Source organism: Populus euphratica, unplaced genomic scaffold (assembly GCF_000495115.2).
Source record: "Populus euphratica unplaced genomic scaffold, PopEup_1.0 scaffold296.1, whole genome shotgun sequence".
Lineage (NCBI taxonomy): Eukaryota > Viridiplantae > Streptophyta > Magnoliopsida > Malpighiales > Salicaceae > Populus > Populus euphratica.
Window position 1 is genome coordinate 157,156 of NW_011500177.1, and position 19,301 is coordinate 176,456.

Here is a 19,301-nt window from a genome sequence, read left to right on the forward strand (position 1 = left end):
TCTGTATTTCATTTTTTTTATGAGGGGGTCTTCTGTTTTTTATTTACTTAGGAAATCAGCTTTTTGTCTGAAACATAAAAAAATATTAATTCTTATACCCAGCAATTAGAATTTATGGCTCCCGTGATTCTTCGGCAACCAATATTTGAAGAAATTCATTGTTTTCTTGTCTTTTCCTTTCCCTTTATTTTCTTATTGTTCGAAGATAAAGGTTTCAGGGAACAAGCTAAAACCGAGCACTTCTTTCTTCCAAGTTCTTGTTTCATTGAAGTTGGATTTTAAACCGGTTAATATCGAAATTTGTATTTAATATTTTTTTATTATAATTATGTTATATGCATTCAGGAATTTAAAATTCTTTATTTATTTAGCAGCATAGTTACCATTATTTTTTAAATAATTTTTTATAGTATAATGTATGTTAATAATATTTTTTTATTTAAAAAAATTATTTTTGATATTAACACATTAAAATAATTTAAAAATACTAAAAATATATTAATTTGAAGTAAATAAAAAATAAAAAAAATTAATTTTTTTAAAAACACTTTTACAATATAAAATTAAAAAAGTTAGTAGCATTAATACGAAGAAATTACGATAAATATAGGCTAATTCTTTTTCATGTGGACTCCAGGACCAATCTAAAAAAAAAATCAAGAAACAAGTAGACTTTATTACCCACCATGTCACTTCCTAGGGTTCTGCCATAAATGATTTTAGCAGGAAAAATATGGATTCTCTAAAAGAAAAGGATGCCATGAATTGAAAACAACAGGATCAGTTTTGCGTCGGAATTAGGTCAAATCCAATCCATGCGAACCACAGAAAGGACTATTTTAAAACGGATTTGTTCGTTTAATTCTCTTGACGGGGAAGAGTTAATTAGCACAAAATGTTGATAATATTGTGAACGCAGATGATCAAAAACGACAAGACGATGTCAACGTGCCTTCCTATAGATGCCCTAGATCAACATCAGGGAATAGTGTGGGCATTATCAATTTATTGCGAGGGGACCCAATGAGCCCTCACGGTGTCAGACATTTTACCTGCCACGGGGTCTCCTGTTGCTGTCATGGGCTCCGATAGCAAGTGCAAGTTGGCACTCAACAGGCTTCATTGACCGAACCAAAACGAAACCCTAGGAAGAGTTCTAAGCATAAACAGTTCTGCAGAAAAATACCAGTAAAAAGTCTCTCTTGATGGCATGGTCGTTGACTCAAATTGATATAAACTCCAAAGTCCAAACAATAAGATCTCCATTGGTATCCCCAAGTCAAAGTGTCCATCTATGACCGTCCATCATCGTAGGTTTCTTTTTCTTCTCTTCTTTAGACTGTATTTAAAAATGTTATAGCTGTTACTGGAGGTTTTTTAAAGTGTATTTTAAAAAAAAAAATATATTAAAATATTATTTTTGATATTAGTATAAAATACCAAAAAAACCATTAATTTTTTAAATATTTTTAAAACACAAAAATAAATCAATTGCAATTGTTGTCATTTAATTTAATAGGGTGGCTAAAATAATCAAACTATTTCAACGTCATTTTTCTCAAAACCATTTTGCATTATGCCGCTAGTTAGAGATTAAAAGTCCAAGGAATTCCTTTTTTTTTTTCGGGATATATAGTACTTCAAGTTCAAATCCTGTCATTAATTTTTTAAAAATAATATATTAACATTAAATTAGTTCTATAAACATAATCACTATAATGCTTAACTGTAACAAGGGGTGTGGAAATGTTAGCTATTAATTAAATGCACGATCAAACTATCTATAAACACGTTTTTTGCACCAGCAAAATATTAATAAATATAATGAGATCAAAACACCGGAACTCATCTTTAATTACATCTAGCTGGATGAAGGAAAACGAAAGGTGTTTCATGTGACATTTATTTTTTTGGTTATTTCAATTATTTATGATCTCATATTATGGAAAATTAATGGAAATCGGGTGCTTGGTGTATATATGGATATTTAACGTCTTACTAAAGAAACACAAAAAGGATTTGATCAAGATCACATCATATGTTCTATGATGTAAGTACTGAAAACAGAAAGCGCTAAGCATCTTTGCTCAAGGAGTCAAGTAGAATAATTTGTCCACAAAATATAACTAGCTGAAATAGTATACGTTTATTTATTTATTAACATGGTATTTTGATTAGTTTATTTATTAACATGGTATTTTGATTAGTTTATATGTATTTTAATTAATCATACGAGTTTTAAAATTAATAATTATATAAACCTCTAATAACCCTAATATTTAAAAAATAAACTTAGAATTTAACCAATTAAATTACACTCCTCAAGAAACCAACCTAGTATACGTTTATTGATGGGTGTGCTTGTTTTATATATATATATATATATGAAGCCAACATTGGACTACTGAGTAAAAGTTGAATTTACAAATCTTTTAAATTATTAATGCAAGTAATTTACAAGCATTCTAGAAGATAAGCAAGAGGAACCATTCCAAGATTTCAAAATAAATTTATACATAAAAAATTCTCCAGATTTTAAATATGTTCACAGTCGATTGCTACTTTAACAAGTATGGATTTGAAGTTAGCAAAACGTGGCTTTGAGGTTGCGTTGAACCATGCGAGAGAAGTTAATAACATAGCAAGTACTCTATTTTTTTATACTACTTTAAGAAAGTGTTGGGTACTGAATATCGGATTGAATGATCATATAAATGTTGGACATACTTCCTTAAATTCCATTACATATAATATAGGTGTTTTGGTGGATGATTTATTTATTATGAAACTGAATCCTCAGTTCTTCATTTAATGGAGAGTGGGGGGAAACAACACTTCATATTCTAAATATACAGAACTTGGAAGCTTTAATGGAGAAAAGGAATCGTGCTTTTTATTTTTTATTTTTGCTCACATTAAATGTTTGCATCTAATAGTGATGTAAATGCACCAACATGGGAAATGAAAAGTCAAAAACTACATGAACAAAATGTAATTCTTTCTTCTTTTTAATTTCTGGGCCCTCCTTTTCTCAAAAAATGGTGATCATAGAGCTTGGGCTAGCCCATTACGCTTAATATATAAACCCACAAAGTGTCTCGGCTGGCTTGAATTGAGTCATCAGCGAGTGCTTAAACATATCAATTTTATGCAACCTCTTGAGGACCCAAGAAGGTTTAAACCAAAGCTAGCCTCGAAATTCGAATCAATGCTTCATTCTAGCAGGCTATTTAGTTGGAGCAAGCCCAGAGACTTTGACTCAAGTAAGAGTGAGACCAATCCAGCTAATACGCAGCCAATTTCAATTTTTATGTACTCATTTTTTTTTTCCTGATAAATAAATATATGTAACTTATTGACACACACAATAGCCAAAAAAACGATGCATTTCCTAGCTGGGTATGTGAAATGGACGCATGTGCTTCGGCAGGTATGCAATATGTACATGATTTCGCTATGAAATTAAAAAAAAAAAAAAAAGGATTTTTAAGATTTTAAAATAAAAGGCTGGTTATATTAAAAAAAAAAAAGTTATTTTAAAAGGCTGGTTATATTAAAAAAAAAAAGTTAATCTTAAAATATCATACTTAGAGTAAGTTATTTCTATGTTATAAATCTATAATGATGTATTTTCAGGTTTTTTTTAGAAAATAAACAAAATTAAACATGGATTTATAAAAATAATGATTTGGGATTAAACCCTAATCTCCACTTCTAAAATATTGGTGTTGGGTGGAGAGGATTGCGAATATTGAATTGGGCTTTTAATCTCATTTTCTTCATTAAATACTAGTGGATCATGACTTCTTCTTAATGGGTTTTTTTGGGTTATATTGATCCAGTTCAAATTAACTCCCAAATGAAAGTGTAAAATGAAGAAATCCTTGTATACATTCTTGTCAAAATAAAATACCTTAAAAATGAATAAAAAATAAAAAATTAATAAATTAAAGTAAATAATAAAAAAAAAAGTAACCAGATATAAAATAAAATCATGTTACATCTTTTTTATTTAAAAACCAGATATAAAATAAAATCATGTTACACCTTTTTTATTAAAAAAAAACAATATTATCACAGATTCTGTCGGTAGGATAACAGATTACTTTTTGACACAAAAAAGGCAAGGCGGGATGGTATTGCCAAAGCATCTATTAACTCATATATTTAGATTCCTTTTTTATTATTATTTAAAAAAGTTATTAATTTTTATATATAAATAGATACAAGTAGAGATGCTAGAACACAAAATAAACAACTTACAAAATATATATATACATAAATCCATGTGTAACAGTGATCATCCTTCATATGGATAATTAATTTATAATATCCATGTGTAACAATTGATTAACCCATTTGTTTATTATCTCACCCGTCAAACACGTTCACTTGGATAATAAAAGAAATTAAATGAATGCCAACAAATTAATATTAGTATATACATCCATATCAATTCAAGGAAAAAACCGATTATTAGTATATACCTCCATATCATTCACAATGAACAAATTAACAAGATGAGTTTTATAATTAACCTTAACGGGAAATGCAGAAAAACGATCGGAATCCAAGGGAGATGGGAGGCTTGTGCTTTACACGCAACGGGCTTCAGGCTGGCTTGGACAGTGGGGGCACGCGTAATCCACGTGCGGCTGCTGGTCCTGCAAGAAAAAAAAGAAAGCACAGAGATTTGAGGGACTTCTTCTGTCTTGTTGGAAACTGGGATTTTAGGGGGATCTTAAGCTGCTTCGTTTTATGGTGCTGGGACTGTCAATGGTAGAGGCAGGATGGTGGCTGGTTGACGGGTGAAGGCTTTCGACGGGAGAAAAAGGAGAGAGAGGGTGATCTTGGTGGCGCTGATGGCGATCGGTGTAGCGGCTGTGATTTTAGTTTGATGGAATATGGCCAATGATGGAGGAGATGGGTTGTGGAGATTCGTTTTCGGCTGGCTTATGAAAGCAAGAGGCTAGGAACGGTGATTGTCTGCGGCTTCTTTGTTTGTTGTGGCCAGATATGGTGGTGGCTACGCTGGGATAATGGAGGCTGGTTTTTGAATTTCTTGGTTTGTTAAGGGTTAATTCGGGTGCAAGAGACTGAAGGATGGCGGTGCTGGGAGGATGGATGAATAGTGCTTCGGGTCAAGGGTTTTTCTTTGCCCGTTTTTTTTTTTTACTCTGCCTAAGATAAGTTTTTTTTTTTTTTTTTGCATAAAACAAAACTTATCCTTTCTTTTAAAATTTGAAATCCAGACGTTAAAAGAATTAGCCTGAGAGATGATCTTACCAAGACAAATACAATATGTTCCTCAATGTTGACAAATCATACCATTAAGCAAAAATCAGTCCCTATCTTTTTTATTTCTATTTTTACCCCTAAAAAAATTTAATAAAAAACAAACGTGTCATACGAAAATATAAAAAAATAATTCCCAATTGCCAGATATGAAATATGCAGATAAAGGAGAATAAAGTTCCAAATCATAAAAATTATCATTGAACATTGAAGAGAGAGAGAACTTAACAAATAATTTTTTTAATTTAAATCTTGACAAAAATATTGGGGTTCAAAGATTTGTATTCAAACCAAATTTATATTCAAAATTTTTAAAAATTATTTAGACATTCAAAAATTTCTTGATTAATTTTAAATAATGAGATTACATAAAAATTAATAAATAACTAAACATGAAAACTAATTTCACATGAAAAAAAATTAAAAGATAAAAATTACTTTAAATAGTATATTTAAAACAAAAGATGTAAAATTAAGACAAATAATTCTAACTCGAAGCGTGCTAATCTCTAATTCATGTAATTTGTTTATTGGTCAATTTAGGTCGGGTTTAAGTTAGGCCTGATATAAATCTTCTAGGCTGGAGTCTTTTTTTGAGCTAACTCCTTAACCTAAACCCGGCTCAAAACAAACCTCAGGATTTTGAGGGTCTATTAGTTATATCTCAGTACCTATAAAGAAATTCTAAAAACAATGTAATGGAATTTAAAAATAGAGAAGAACTACATCCTGTTGTGAATACTAGTAAAAAGTTGTTTCATTTTGTAAATCCAAAAAAAAAACTTGATCTCTATCCACGTAATGGATTGGTAATACCAGGTCAAGCTTGGAGAATACTACTATGATATCTTGTTTAATAGCATTAATTTATATCTTGTATAGTAAATGAAGTGAATAAATTAAGACTTCATGTACTTTTATATACTTTTATCATGTTTATCATATTTTCATTGTTTAAATAACATATTATTGCCTTTGATTTAGAGTCCATTTATTTTTACATTTCAAAAATACTTTTAAAAAAATATTTTACTTTAAAGTAATATCTTTTTGTGTTTTTTTAAACATTATTTTAATATATTTTTTAACAAAAAATACTTTAAAAAGTAATAATCACTACATTTTTAATTAATTTTTTGAATGCCATCTTTTGCAATTTTTTGACCCCTTGACATGCAGACTATGAATAAGATTTGAATTAACTTTTTCTTTACAATAATTTCATGTTCACTTTTTTCAAGGTTTTTCTCTAACTATATATTTAAAAATATTTAATTAATCAGTTTATGTTATAGTTTTATATAAATTCTACTTAAACCTATCTTAAAACTCAAATTAAGAAGCAACTAGAGTTTTTTTGAATTATAAATATTGCAAAAGATGCAAAACACAAATTATATTATGTAATCCTGAAGTTACACAACCAACTTCATTGTACAAAACCTTTTTCTTTCCATTATCAAAGATGGAGGATGTTGTTTGCATCAAACTCGTGATGCATGCTCAATGTCCTTATACTTTTATTATCACAAATCAATCGCATCAAATTACAAAAAGGTTTAGGAAATCATGTCAAATAATACTTGTATAGCGATTAAAAAAATCAAATCATATAATAGAGGGTCATTTTTCTTAACTTGAACCGGAACTACATGTCCACATAAAGGCATTGAATATAAAGAAATCAGCCTAGTCTATCAATTTTTACGAGTAATTATGTATATTTTATGTAATCAATTTTTTGAATGCCATTTTCATGGTGCACCAATAATAATAGTAATATCCTCACCAAGCTACAAATAGGTTGCCCATCATGCTTCTTGGCCCTTGACTGAATACCCTAAAGGCATATATCTTAGTGTACGAGTCTCAAGCCTGGCCTAATCGGATTGGACTGGGTCGAATGCAAGCCTAAAAATCCTTATTTTTTTAATTGGCTGAATTGAGATGGGTCTTACCCGCCTTAGTTTTTTTCTGCAAGACGTGAATTAATTTACATCTTGCATGTATGGGAGGAAATGGAGTGTAGGAGAGAGGAATGAAAAAGCTTACCTAGGTTAGGTGAGGGTGTTGTTGGCTAGTTGTCCTGCTAACGGCTCACGATGGAGTTGTTGATGGTGAAGTTGGTTGTTGGCAGGGATGGTCTGAGGATGTTGTTGCTAGAAGAAGAGGTTGGCATCGACATGATTGTTCCTGTTACCAATGAGAAAACAAGTTTGCAAGAGTCTTTAGCCGTTGTTAGTCACAACATAAAGGTTGAAGTTGTTGGTATTCATGGTAAAAAAGATAGTTGTTGTAGCGAAGGAGAAAAAACAGTGTTAAAAATTGCTAGTAAAGTTGGTTTTTTCCTTACTTTGCACTCTTCTCTCTTGCTCCTCAATGTCTAAAATCCACTCTTATTTCTTAGGGGTAGAGGAGAGATATATTTTCTTTATTGGTGATCAATCTTGGCCATTGATTTGGTTAGGAAGGATATCAATTGTTGGCTTTTAGCTTAAAGAAATCATAATGAGCTATTGAATTTGGCTATTAAAGACTAATCAGGTTAGTCTCATTAGGTCAGTGTCATTATTGTTGTAGGGCAATTACTCGACATGAATTATATTGGGGTATAGTACAATATTAGGTCATCATAGTGGTGCATGATTTGTCTAGTTTGGTGGAAAGACAAAACATTAAATACTCTGAAAAAGCAATCAATCAAGCAATCTTTCTAATACAAAAGGTATAAGATGATAAAAAACAATAGCTAGACAACAAGTTGTCTAGCATTCCCTCTATTTCTTTTTTTTTTTTTGTTCCTATGCTTGGTCAAAATGATGTCATTTTATACCAAAATAAACTGTTTTAATCAAAATACATTGTTTCATTTAAATGAAACAATATCATTTGGAATTTTTTAGGGTTTTAATTAGGAATTTTACTAAAGTTCAATTTGGTCAATTGGCTTTTGATTTGTTTTAATTACATCCCTAATTGACCTCAATCTTTTAATTTTATGTAATGTGAGCCTTACCGAACTTTAATAGAAACCCTGAATTTTAGTGTCTTTTTCATTTTAATACTTGATTTTAGATTTATGCAAATTGAAACTCAATTGGCCATCAAACTTTCAATTTACTTTAATTTCATCCATGTTTTCAAAAAAATTGAGTTCTTGAAGTTTTAATGCTTTTTTCAAAAAGATCAGTGGTTATGACTCTCTTCAATTTAATTCTTAATTGACTCTAAATTTTGATTTTCTTGTAATTTTATCACTAATTTCAATCAATTAAGTTTGTTCCTCTAAAATTTCAATATTCTCAATCAAGACTAAATTGGGCTTCCAAAATTAATTATTCATCAATTAAGTTTCTAATAAAATTAATTTAACCCATTAAAAGTATATCTAAGTTTTTGCACCTAATTAAATATTTTAGTTTGACCCCAGTTAATTTTTAAATATAATTAAACTTTAATTTGACTCATAATTAAATCAAATCGACCTATTAAAAATCTAATTAAGTCTTTAGACATAATTTTTATGCAAATTCATCTAATAATAATTTAATTTGATCTTAAATCTATATTATTCTTTTAGTTTTGGGTACAATGGGGTGTGCTTAGGCTCAAAATTCCATCCAAAATTATAACTTGATTTTTTTACTTATCCAAAATCTTCATTAGCCTACTTTAGTCAAGTTGCCTTTTTTATATATATGATTATTGCTTTTGATTGTTTTTTATTGAAAGAAAAAAAAAAGTAAATATAAGGGAAGAAAAGGAATAAATTTAAGGGAAGAACCCAAGAAACAGTTATGACACTAATGAAATTCATTAATTGATATATTATAGAACCATTATTTATTCAAAGTTTTCTAAAATACTCCCTTTTCAATTAAAGGTTTCTCATAAAATGGTCTTTAACTAGGGACATTTAACAAAATAAATGATTTAATGTTTTAACTAGATAATTATTTTAGGACAAACATATATATAAAAATCTAATGATGTCTTTAAAATATATAGAATGGTAAAGGTTAGAGTCTATTTGTCCTGGACCTTACACAAGTATAAAGATCAAAGTTCATATAAAAAATATATCTTATCCATCATATTAATAATGTAATTGTTGTGAATGCTAATCCTATCATCTTTTATCCATCTACGATATGTTTTGTCATTGTTAGCTCATAGCATCATAAAACTTTCTATACAACCTTTAAAAACAATTTTGATTTACTTGAAATCTATAATATTTAATGCAAAAAAAAAAAACATTAAACATTCTAAGGTCTGTTCACAATTATAACTTTTTTTCTAGATTTGAAAAATTACCTTTAGATGTTAGGTTAACGTTAGCTTTAAAGTTTTATAAAAATATTAAAACTCTCTCTCTCTCTCTCTCTCTCTCTCTCTCTATATATATATATATATATATATATATTTTACACGCACGTTCACACATATAATAACATTTTCTAGTATATGACAACTAATTTTTTATTCTTATTTTCTCTTGTTTTCTTCTCTCTTTTGTTTTCTTTCTTCCTAAATCGATTTCCAAACTACTAAATCAATCAAAATGCCCATCAAAGCAAACAAATAAATCTTAAATGCTTTATTTTTCATGTTTAAATTTTATCTTCTTTTCGCACGGTAAAGTGTTGTTAGGTATAATAAATCCTTAAACCTAAACATCATTTTAAAACAAATATTGAAATTCATAACTAGTGTAATTTGTTTGTTAAATACTGATTATTTCAAATCAATATTAAGAAAAAGATGGTGAGTAGCATGGCCTATGAAGGTTGAAGTTGTATTATAGGTAGTTGATAGGTGTATAGAAAGTGTTGGTATTATTATCATGATAAATTATTTGCTGTTACAACTATTAGGTTGGTTTGGTGAGAGAAAATTATTATGTTTGATGGGTTTTAGGTGATTTTAATGATGTTTAGTGGGGGTAACTGGTCACGATGGTGTTGTGGTAGTGAGGTTAAATAGTGATGTAAAAGCTATTTATGGTGAGAAGGTTTGTTGGTGATGTTATCACTAATTCATGAGCAATAGAAAAGAGTAAAGATAGTGTTGTGGGTGTTTAATCATATTTAATTCGTGGTTACACTAAGAAAATGGTAGAGGTAAGGAGAGTTATTTTGTTTTTTTATAGTTTTGGGTGAAATTGATATTAGAATATATGTCACGTAGCTAATTGGTTTGTTACATATGGTATTGATTTTATTCATGTAAAACATATTTATTATTAATAACATTCTTTATCTTTAATAGTCATTTTATATTTTATTAATAAGTCTAGAATAAAGATAAAGTTATTTGAATAAAAAAAGCTTTGCAAAAAAGTTATAAAATTGTTATAATTATATTATATTATTTTCTTTATAAAAGGAAGCAATTGTTTTTATAAGTTAAGATATATAAGATACTTTGAATTACTATGTAAATGCTTGTTAGATGATATGTGCACTAGACTAACTCATATGAGTGATTTTATATGGAGAGATTACTTATATCTATGGAAAGGCTCATATGATAAAAATATGAGTAATTTTTAGACTTAAGATCACTGAGTTATTTTAAATAAAAAAATTTATGTTTTGATATTGACTACATGTTATTCCAATCAAGGATAACAAATAAAAAGATATTTGGTATATTATAAATTGTATAAAGGTATTTAAGTATTCAAGATTGGATTCATTATAACATGTAATATTTATAAATAATATTAATTGTTAAATACTTATGTAAGATGAAATAAGATTTGAAAAGAATTTCAAATTTAATTCAAATGATGAGTGATTATGCTATTGAAAGAAAACATGATTTGACAAAACAGACATACTTCGTACTCTAATATCTAAATTTGAATGTTATTGATGAAGGGATACAAATTATAATGAGAATCTAATCACTGGAAATTTTAGTCAAACCATGTATAATTTTTCTAATATTTAGGGATTATAACACCTTACTAAATAATTTATTTAATCTTCAAATATAAATCAACTAATTTATTGAATTGGTTATAAATTAAATTATTTGGTTTATTTAATCTTATTTTATTTAGAATTATGATTTATATTTGGGTACACATATAGAAAACCTAATGATTCATACACACTTAAGAACTATTGGTCAAAAATTAAATAGAAATGATAATTAATAAAGTATGACTAGGTTGTAAATAATTTTAAAAAATTGAGAAGTAAAATATAATAAATAAAGGGGATTATAATTCTAGACCTAGAAAAATCAAATAGTGATTTGATTGAATAAATTTTAAAAATTTAACTCAAATAATATATGTGATATTATTTAAAGTAAAAATTATATTTTTTTTCATTTATAAGGTTATTAAGTTTTTTTTATAAATAGAATAATATGTCTTGTATTTTTTACATAAAACATATTGTACACACTTCACTTGTATAGATAGGTAGAGTAAATAAAAGAAGGAGCTACACTCAAGATATAGTGACCAATCTCTTTTAAAAGAGTTTTTAAAATATTTTTCACTAATGATTTATGTGCATTACTATTAAAAGCTAGATACTTAAACAAATTATAATTTGCAATAACATAGCCTTAAAAAAATTTGATCAAATCTAAAAAAAATTAATATATAGATAATTTTTGTTCAAACTTTAAACAATCCTAAATTATTTAATGATATCCTTGAAACTCCTAAAATAAATTTAAAATTATTATTTGTATTACTTTTAGAATTTGTAGGAAACCTAATAGTTGGTTTATAGTAAGGTTATTGATGTAAAGGCTACTAGTTTGAGGCTATTATGATGGATTAAATGATAATGAGGTTACTAGTCGACATATGAAAGGTAAAAGATCTTATGAGTTTATTTGTATAATTTTTTTTTTGTAACTTGTAAATAACTTGTTCGAGAGCTTTAGTTTTCTCTTCCTTACCAAGTAATTGCTCAATAAAAGATTTTAATTTTAATTTTAGAGGAATACTAAATATAAGATCTAAAAGCAAAGAAGACTTGTTGCTTGTTTAATTTTATTAATGATCTGAAAATAAAAAAAAATCTATATATATATAAAGGAATGAGGAAGAAGAACATGCGAAAATAGTGTTATAAAGGTATTTTTAACATTAAATCAATTATAATGGCAAATCTAGAATATTTTAGAGCTCTGTTGTTTATTGAGTTCCTATGTTCCTAACTTAGCATGTAAAGTATTATCAATTATATTAATTATATTAATCGTAATATGTATAATATAATTTCTTATATGTGAAAGAAAAGATGTAATCACAAACAAATATTAAAATATTTAATGTGATTTTGCTATATAAAAATACTTGAATCATATTTTACATCTCTAGTTTTCAGTTGTAAAGGAAGTTGTTATGAACATAAATCAACTCTACTCACAACGCCAATCTAGTAGCCCCTTTTAAATCAAAAACCTTAAAAGAAAAGGAAAATGGTAAAAAGTGGTTTCAAGCATGGGTTCCTTCTCTTTAATTTCTCATCCCTCTCCATTAATGAAGTTTTTGTAAGTTATAAAAAATGAACTTTAGTAACGAATATATATATATTATCATAATTCAATTTTTAACAATATAAACTCATCACAAAAAAATAAAAAATAAAATGAATGAAGAAAAAATTGAGATTTGAGTCAAAACAATACAAATTAAAAGTCTTTAGAATTTAATTAGGATGGAATTATAAATACAGGGTTCATGTTTGCTAGAATTTGAAAGAATTAATAACTTTGGAGACTTACATTAAACTTTAAATTAATTTAATTCATGAAATTATGAGTTTAATTGATGAAATGATAAGTTTGGAGATTTAATTATGCTTAGAAGTAGTTTAATTAATAAAACTAAGAATTTAATTGAAAAAATATTAAATTTTAGAGTCAATTAAGGTCTAAACTAATTAAAATTAAAGTCAATCACCGTTCGGAAAATAGCGACAAGATCCAGGGGTCTAATCATAGTTTTTCCGGGAGCTTGTTTAGAGAATTCTGAAGCTTCAAGGACCAAATTGAAAATGGTCATTCCCGCACCAAAAACGACGCAGTTTCTATATGCACTGTTCTTCTTCTTCTTCCTCTGGAGCTGAAAGCCTGCCTGCAAAGAAGGTAGGGACATATGAAATGCCGGCATCCCAGTCTTACCAAAACACAAAGATCAATCCCTATCTTCATAAAGACCATAATCCCGGGGAGATAAAGATCGAATCTCATATGTCCAAGTCCCAGCAAAAAACCAACACCTCCCAATCTTGCTTATCAAGAGAAAATTCATGGGCGGAGGGACAACCAGGAAGTTCCCTATAAATACAGAGGGAAAAGAGACCCAAAGGGAGGGGGGAGAAAAAAAAACAGAGGGGGGAGGAGAGGACACCGACGGAAAAGAAAGTGAAAGCAGAGAGAATAAAAAGGGGAAACACTTAGAGAAAGAACACAACATAGAAAAATAAGACTAAGGAAGAAGTAACCAGAGAGCAGGAACGCACGGAACGAAGGAAGCCGAAGACAGAGGCTTCACCCGCAACTAGAGCCTGCCGTTTCTTCGTCCAAGTTGAATTCAATCTTTGGTGGAGCAAGCGTGCGTGAGCGGTCCACGCACGCTTGCAAAGACAGAAGCAACCGGTTACTGGTCTGAACTAATAATGAAATCAGACTGGTTGGATTTAGCCCAGTCCGTACGGATAGGCTATATCCAGCCAGTTAAAAAAGAAGAATGGGCTGGGTTTCAGACCCAGCCAGGCCGAGCTATTTTTTATCAAGGGTGTGTATGGCATAACAAATTTTTATGCCTTTCCATGTATTTTATTTTTCTTTTGTTTTGATATTTGACCAAATGAGTTTTTTTTTTACATCATTAAATTTCAAGAAATATTTAAGGATCTTTTTTTATTTACCTATGACCCCTTGCATGTTGTTTTAATTTCTTTTCATTTTTATGCTACATATTCAATCTACCAACCATTACTATTAAATTAAAACATGTTATGCAATGCATTCTTTCTTTCTTGTCTAAAAGAGTACATAAAAAAGAGAAAGGATTAAAAATATATTTCTTTAATTAAAAGTCAAAATCTTGTAAATTTATTTATTGTCGTTAGAGTTAACAATATCATATTTTTTGGGTTTACGTAATATTTACCAATGTTATAATTGAAAATATTCATAGCTAAATATTCACTAACACTATAATTAGAAACATTATAAAAAGAACAAAAAAAAAATTATAGTAATTTAAGATAAGATCAGCATGTAACCTTCTTCGAGTAGAATATTTAAGAAGTAATATTATCTTCTCTTCCACGTAATCAGTTTTATATCATAGAATTTTTAAGGATCAATTGAGATTTTTAGTAACTATAATATCATATGTCAATTCTTTAAAGAAGATATTAGATATTTTTTAAAAATTAGATTGTTTTTAATTGGTTGCTGTGATATGTACGGGTGTGTGGGGGCATACAAAAACACACATCAAAATTAACACCTAAATGCCTATAAAACTTTAAAGCCGTATATATTCATCAATTGTACAAAATCTTCCCTAGTTTTATTTTATGGGATTAATGTTAATATTATATTAATAATGTTATTATTGAATAAAGGATGATCGGTAGAGATTGACGAGTACTCTCCGAGAAAGCCCATGGCAACTTGGGATGCACACGGTTCCTTTTGTTTTTTGTTTTTTTTGTCCTCGGTCCCAAACCTAACTTCAAGAATTGGCTGGCCATATTTAGCTGCAGGAGCTTAGCAAGTTGAGTCTTTCACCAATTCATTGCTGTAGTCCACGCACTCTTTCTCCCTTTGCTCTTGTCTTTTATGTTTTTTTGAATTGACTCATTGAGACATTAATTGTATATGGTTGAAAGGTAAGTCATGATAAAGAAAGTGGCTACCAATGATGTGTTGCAAATCCAATTTTAACCACAAAGGTCAACCCTTCTCCCTCTATCATTTTCCATTTTTTCTCCTCCTGCACGTTCTTCTCTCTCTCTCTCAAGTCTCAAGTCTTTTTCTTCTTTTTCCGTGAGCCTTTGTTTTTCTGTTGCAACTGCTAGGTTTAGCTTCCTCAACTCCCTAGGACCCACATGGCGAACCAAGATTCGACAATGTGGGTTCCCTTTTCAAGCATTCCTTAATCATCATCTTCTTTTCTATTATAAAATCCCCCCCTTTCTTCTCAAGTCCTGCAGGCACCATAGCATATTACTACCGCTAGCTAGCTACCATCTTGGTTGATTTTCTCTTCTTTGATTTTTCTCTCTGTTTCTTTGTTAAATAGATTCTGATATATGGAAGACTTCTCTATTAATCATTCATCAATGAATAAAGCTGTTTCGGTCTCTCCCGCTGAGGAGAGTGGGTGGACATCTTATTTCGAAGATTTCTCTAACCATAAAGAAGAAGATCATAGTTTATGCTCTAGTACTTTTGATAGCTCCTCAATGGTTTCTGATGCTGCTTCTTTTCCTCCATGGAAATCATCTCATGTGGTTGCCTGCTCTTCCATCAATGGGGGTTTGCCGAAAGAGTTAACTTTCAAGAAAACAAGAGCCAAGGAAATTTCTCTTGATGATTCCTTGGAGGATACTGCTAGTTCTCCTGTTAATAGCCCCAAGGTTATATTAATGTCTCTCTCTCTCTCTCTCTCTTCGAGAAAAAGATCTGAAATGAACTTTCTATTCTAACCATTCTAGTATTTTATCAACAGGTTAGAGATATGAGACCGATATTAGAGAATCCCACGAAAACAAATGATCAATATTTTAACAGTTCTCTGGTAAACTACTGATTCTCTCTATTTCCCACAAAATCTTCTCTTCTTTTAAAGTTTTCATGGAATAAAATTAGTTTGCTATGATGATCAGTAGTTATATTACATGGGTGAAGTCTAAATAATTGATTTTTGTGATTTTGTAGGGTAATAAAGAAGGCAGTGGATTAGAGCAATGTGCAGGAGGGCTGGAAACAAGTGAAAGATGTGAAATAATCTTCAGTAGTGGGAGGAATGACTGCATAGATTTGAAGAAGAGAGGGTTGTGCTTGGTTCCTTTGTCCATGTTAGTTAACTATCTGGGTTAAACTCGTATAATATCTCTCTCTATGTTTCGTGTCCTCCTTGCAGCAGAACTATTAATTATCAAGCTGTCTGAAGGAAATTGTAGTTGATGACCACGTAATCTATATGTCTATCTCCCCCCCCCTCTTTCTTTCTTCATCTGTAAAATCTAGTCCAAATCTTCCGTATTGTATATATTCAAGAAACAAAGTAGAAAACAATCTTTTTATGCATGTGAATGTTATTTTCATGAGCTTGTAAGTTAATTAAATAATACCCAAGTAGTCGAGGAAAAGCCATGTTTAACCCTGTAAAAGGCTATGGTAATATGGTACTTAAATAGGGCCATTTTGTCTGAACTCTTAAGCTGTCATAAATCTGTTTGACAGATGACCTTTGATGCCATTGTACACATTTGTCTACAAAGAAAAGACACCTGTAAAACTTCGATGCTATCATACCTAGCTAGATTGTTAGGGCTGCAATGTGGATAGAGTTTGGACTTCGATGTGAGCTCGTGACAGGATGATCACCTGAAGTTTTTGGAGGAAAATTATTCTACCTCGAGAACTCCTTCATCGATATTTTTTTTTCAAGTTAGCAGAAATAATACTGTTAAAAAAAATGCAGTGAAATGATATAATTTGATTTTGTTAAATTTTTGATAATTTATGGTATCTCATAAGCATCACAACAATTAAAATTTAAAATGATTGAACATTAGTAAATTACACAAACACTCTTTCTCCAACCAAACAAACTCACTATCTCCCTAATTTAAAAAAAAAAACTTATTAATCACTTAAATTTTACTATTAAAAGAACTAAAAATCTAGTCTTCCTAGTTTTTAAACATTATTTGATGGTTTTATATTGAAAATTCATTGTTTTTTTTTATTGCCACCACCACACCATTATTATCGTTGCCAATTTATTTTTATAGTTCTATAAACAAAATAAACATATTATATTACTATTAATTTATACTAGGTTTGGTTGAAATCAAATAATTATTTAGATTAAATTTAAGGTTTATGATGAATATAATATTTGTTAAATCAATGATAAATTAATTAAGAATAATTCAATTAAAATTTATTCGATACAGTTATTCATGGGAAAAAAATTGAATTAATGATGAATTAATTATTTCAATTAATTATATGTTGTGTTTTATTTAGGTTAAGTTGTCAAATTAAGAATTTTATATATCTTATTCTAATCGGCTAATAATGTAATTAAATATGCACACAAGTTCGTGCAATATAGTATAAATGTAGTTGAATTATGACAAATTACATGTTTCATTGAATTGTTGATAAGTTGATGAATTTATTATTTTCTTAATTAAACTAATTTGCTATGAATTTGCATTTGATTTAATACAATTGGGCATAAAAATATCAATTAATAAAATATCATGAATTTTATTTATTTTTTTGTTAAGTTTGCTTTAATGTTAAATTTTATGAATTTGCTAAGAATTTTGTTAATTAACATTGAGGTGATGCAATTCAATTAAAATTATGTTAAATTGACTAGAATTTGATTTTTATTTTTACAAAATATTTAATAACATATTTATGTTATATCATTAAAGTGACAATATTGTTACTTAAATGAATAATAACATCACATACAATAGTGAAAATGATTTGTTAACTAGTAATTTAGGCATGTAATGTATTAAAATGAAAGAAATTATTTGTCATATGCTCAAGTGGAATTATAATGATATTAATGTTGAAATAACTTGGAGGTATCAAATTATTAAATAACAAATATTATCCCTATAACGATTGTGTATGATGGTAGTCTTAAGATAATGATTGATTTTTTTATTCAAAATGTTTTGAACTCGAAACTTTACAGTAGTCAAAATAGTCTGATCATTTTTGCCCTTGTCTAACTATTTTATTAAATACCTAACTGTTTATCAAAGTAATTTTTTTTAAAATATTGCGATTCTGAACCGAAATATTAAATCAAATAATACGATTTAAAAACACGGCATTTCATTAATGTCGTGATTCAAAACTGCTATATTATTAAAATATTATAGTTTTAAACAACAATATTCTTAAACTATGCTATTTTACTGAAATTATTTTATTTTATTTTATTTCAGTAATTAATTGATGTTAATTCACCGATTTATCCTGATATTTTAATTCTGATTATGTTGTTCATAACTTTTATTTTATATTCCCAGTATTTTTAAATTAACTTGTGGAACAGAGAGTTGCGTAACCCAGTTGTCGTCTGAATCCCCTTGGAGTGCAGCTTTAGATGTCACAAGAAAGTAAAAACTCGTACATTTCTTAGTCTAAGGTCTAGCTATGAATGATTTTCCTCTGACTCGGCGTACAACTAGAGATAAACCTCTAGTATCAGTTTCCACAAACTGACATGAAGTATGTCAGTAGCCTTCGATAGTTTGATGCCATTGTGGCTGTACACATTTGTCTCGACAGATGTGATTGAGTATAGCCTTCAACTTCATAACTTTATATTAGAATTTCTGAATTATTAATAAATTATTGTGTCAGAGATCACGGTATTTGTTAAACTACTGTCATTTTCTTTACATTTGGAATAAATGATAAATTATTTGGAACAAAAGAAACTTTTAGTGGCCATTTAAGCACTCCAAATCATAAGTTTAAGACTTAATTAAGGAACCACTCCAAAAATTAAAAGATAATAGGATTGCGTGTGTGTGTGTGTATTTTCGGAAGTGTTCTTAGCCAAATGTTTTTATGGAAGCTATTTTATTGTTTTAATGGAGAAATCGGAACCATCCAAAAACAAGCAAATAAAAAAAATAAAAAAATAAAACACTTGGCAGGTATTCCAGTTATATTGAGGTGTTGTTTGTGCAGGTGGCAGCAAAGACGGGATAAGTAGAGGTCATGAAATTCAGTACTGGAAA

General features: G+C 28.9%; 1 protein-coding gene across 1 annotated transcript; it reads left to right on the forward strand.

The window, feature by feature from the left end:
- Nucleotides 1-15,308: 15,308 nt before the first annotated feature.
- On the forward strand, nucleotides 15,309-16,603 carry LOC105111456 (uncharacterized). The gene is made up of 3 exons (XM_011006815.1): nucleotides 15,309-15,929; nucleotides 16,022-16,090; nucleotides 16,231-16,603. The coding sequence occupies exons 1-3, from the start codon at nucleotides 15,603-15,605 to the stop codon at nucleotides 16,390-16,392; spliced, it is 558 nt and encodes a 185-aa protein (XP_011005117.1). The 5' UTR covers nucleotides 15,309-15,602; the 3' UTR covers nucleotides 16,393-16,603.
- The last annotated feature ends 2,698 nt before the right edge of the window (nucleotides 16,604-19,301 follow it).

What these genes read in the sequence shown, in the direction of transcription:
- LOC105111456 (XM_011006815.1), top strand. Translation starts at nt 15,603, where the DNA reads ATGGAAGACTTCTCTATTAATCATTCATCAATGAATAAAGCTGTTTCG. An exon ending in CTCCTGTTAATAGCCCCAAG is followed by an intron (nt 15,930 to 16,021) that starts GTTATATTAATG and finishes TTTTATCAACAG; the next exon opens with GTTAGAGATATGAGACCGAT. An exon ending in AATATTTTAACAGTTCTCTG is followed by an intron (nt 16,091 to 16,230) that starts GTAAACTACTGA and finishes GTGATTTTGTAG; the next exon opens with GGTAATAAAGAAGGCAGTGG.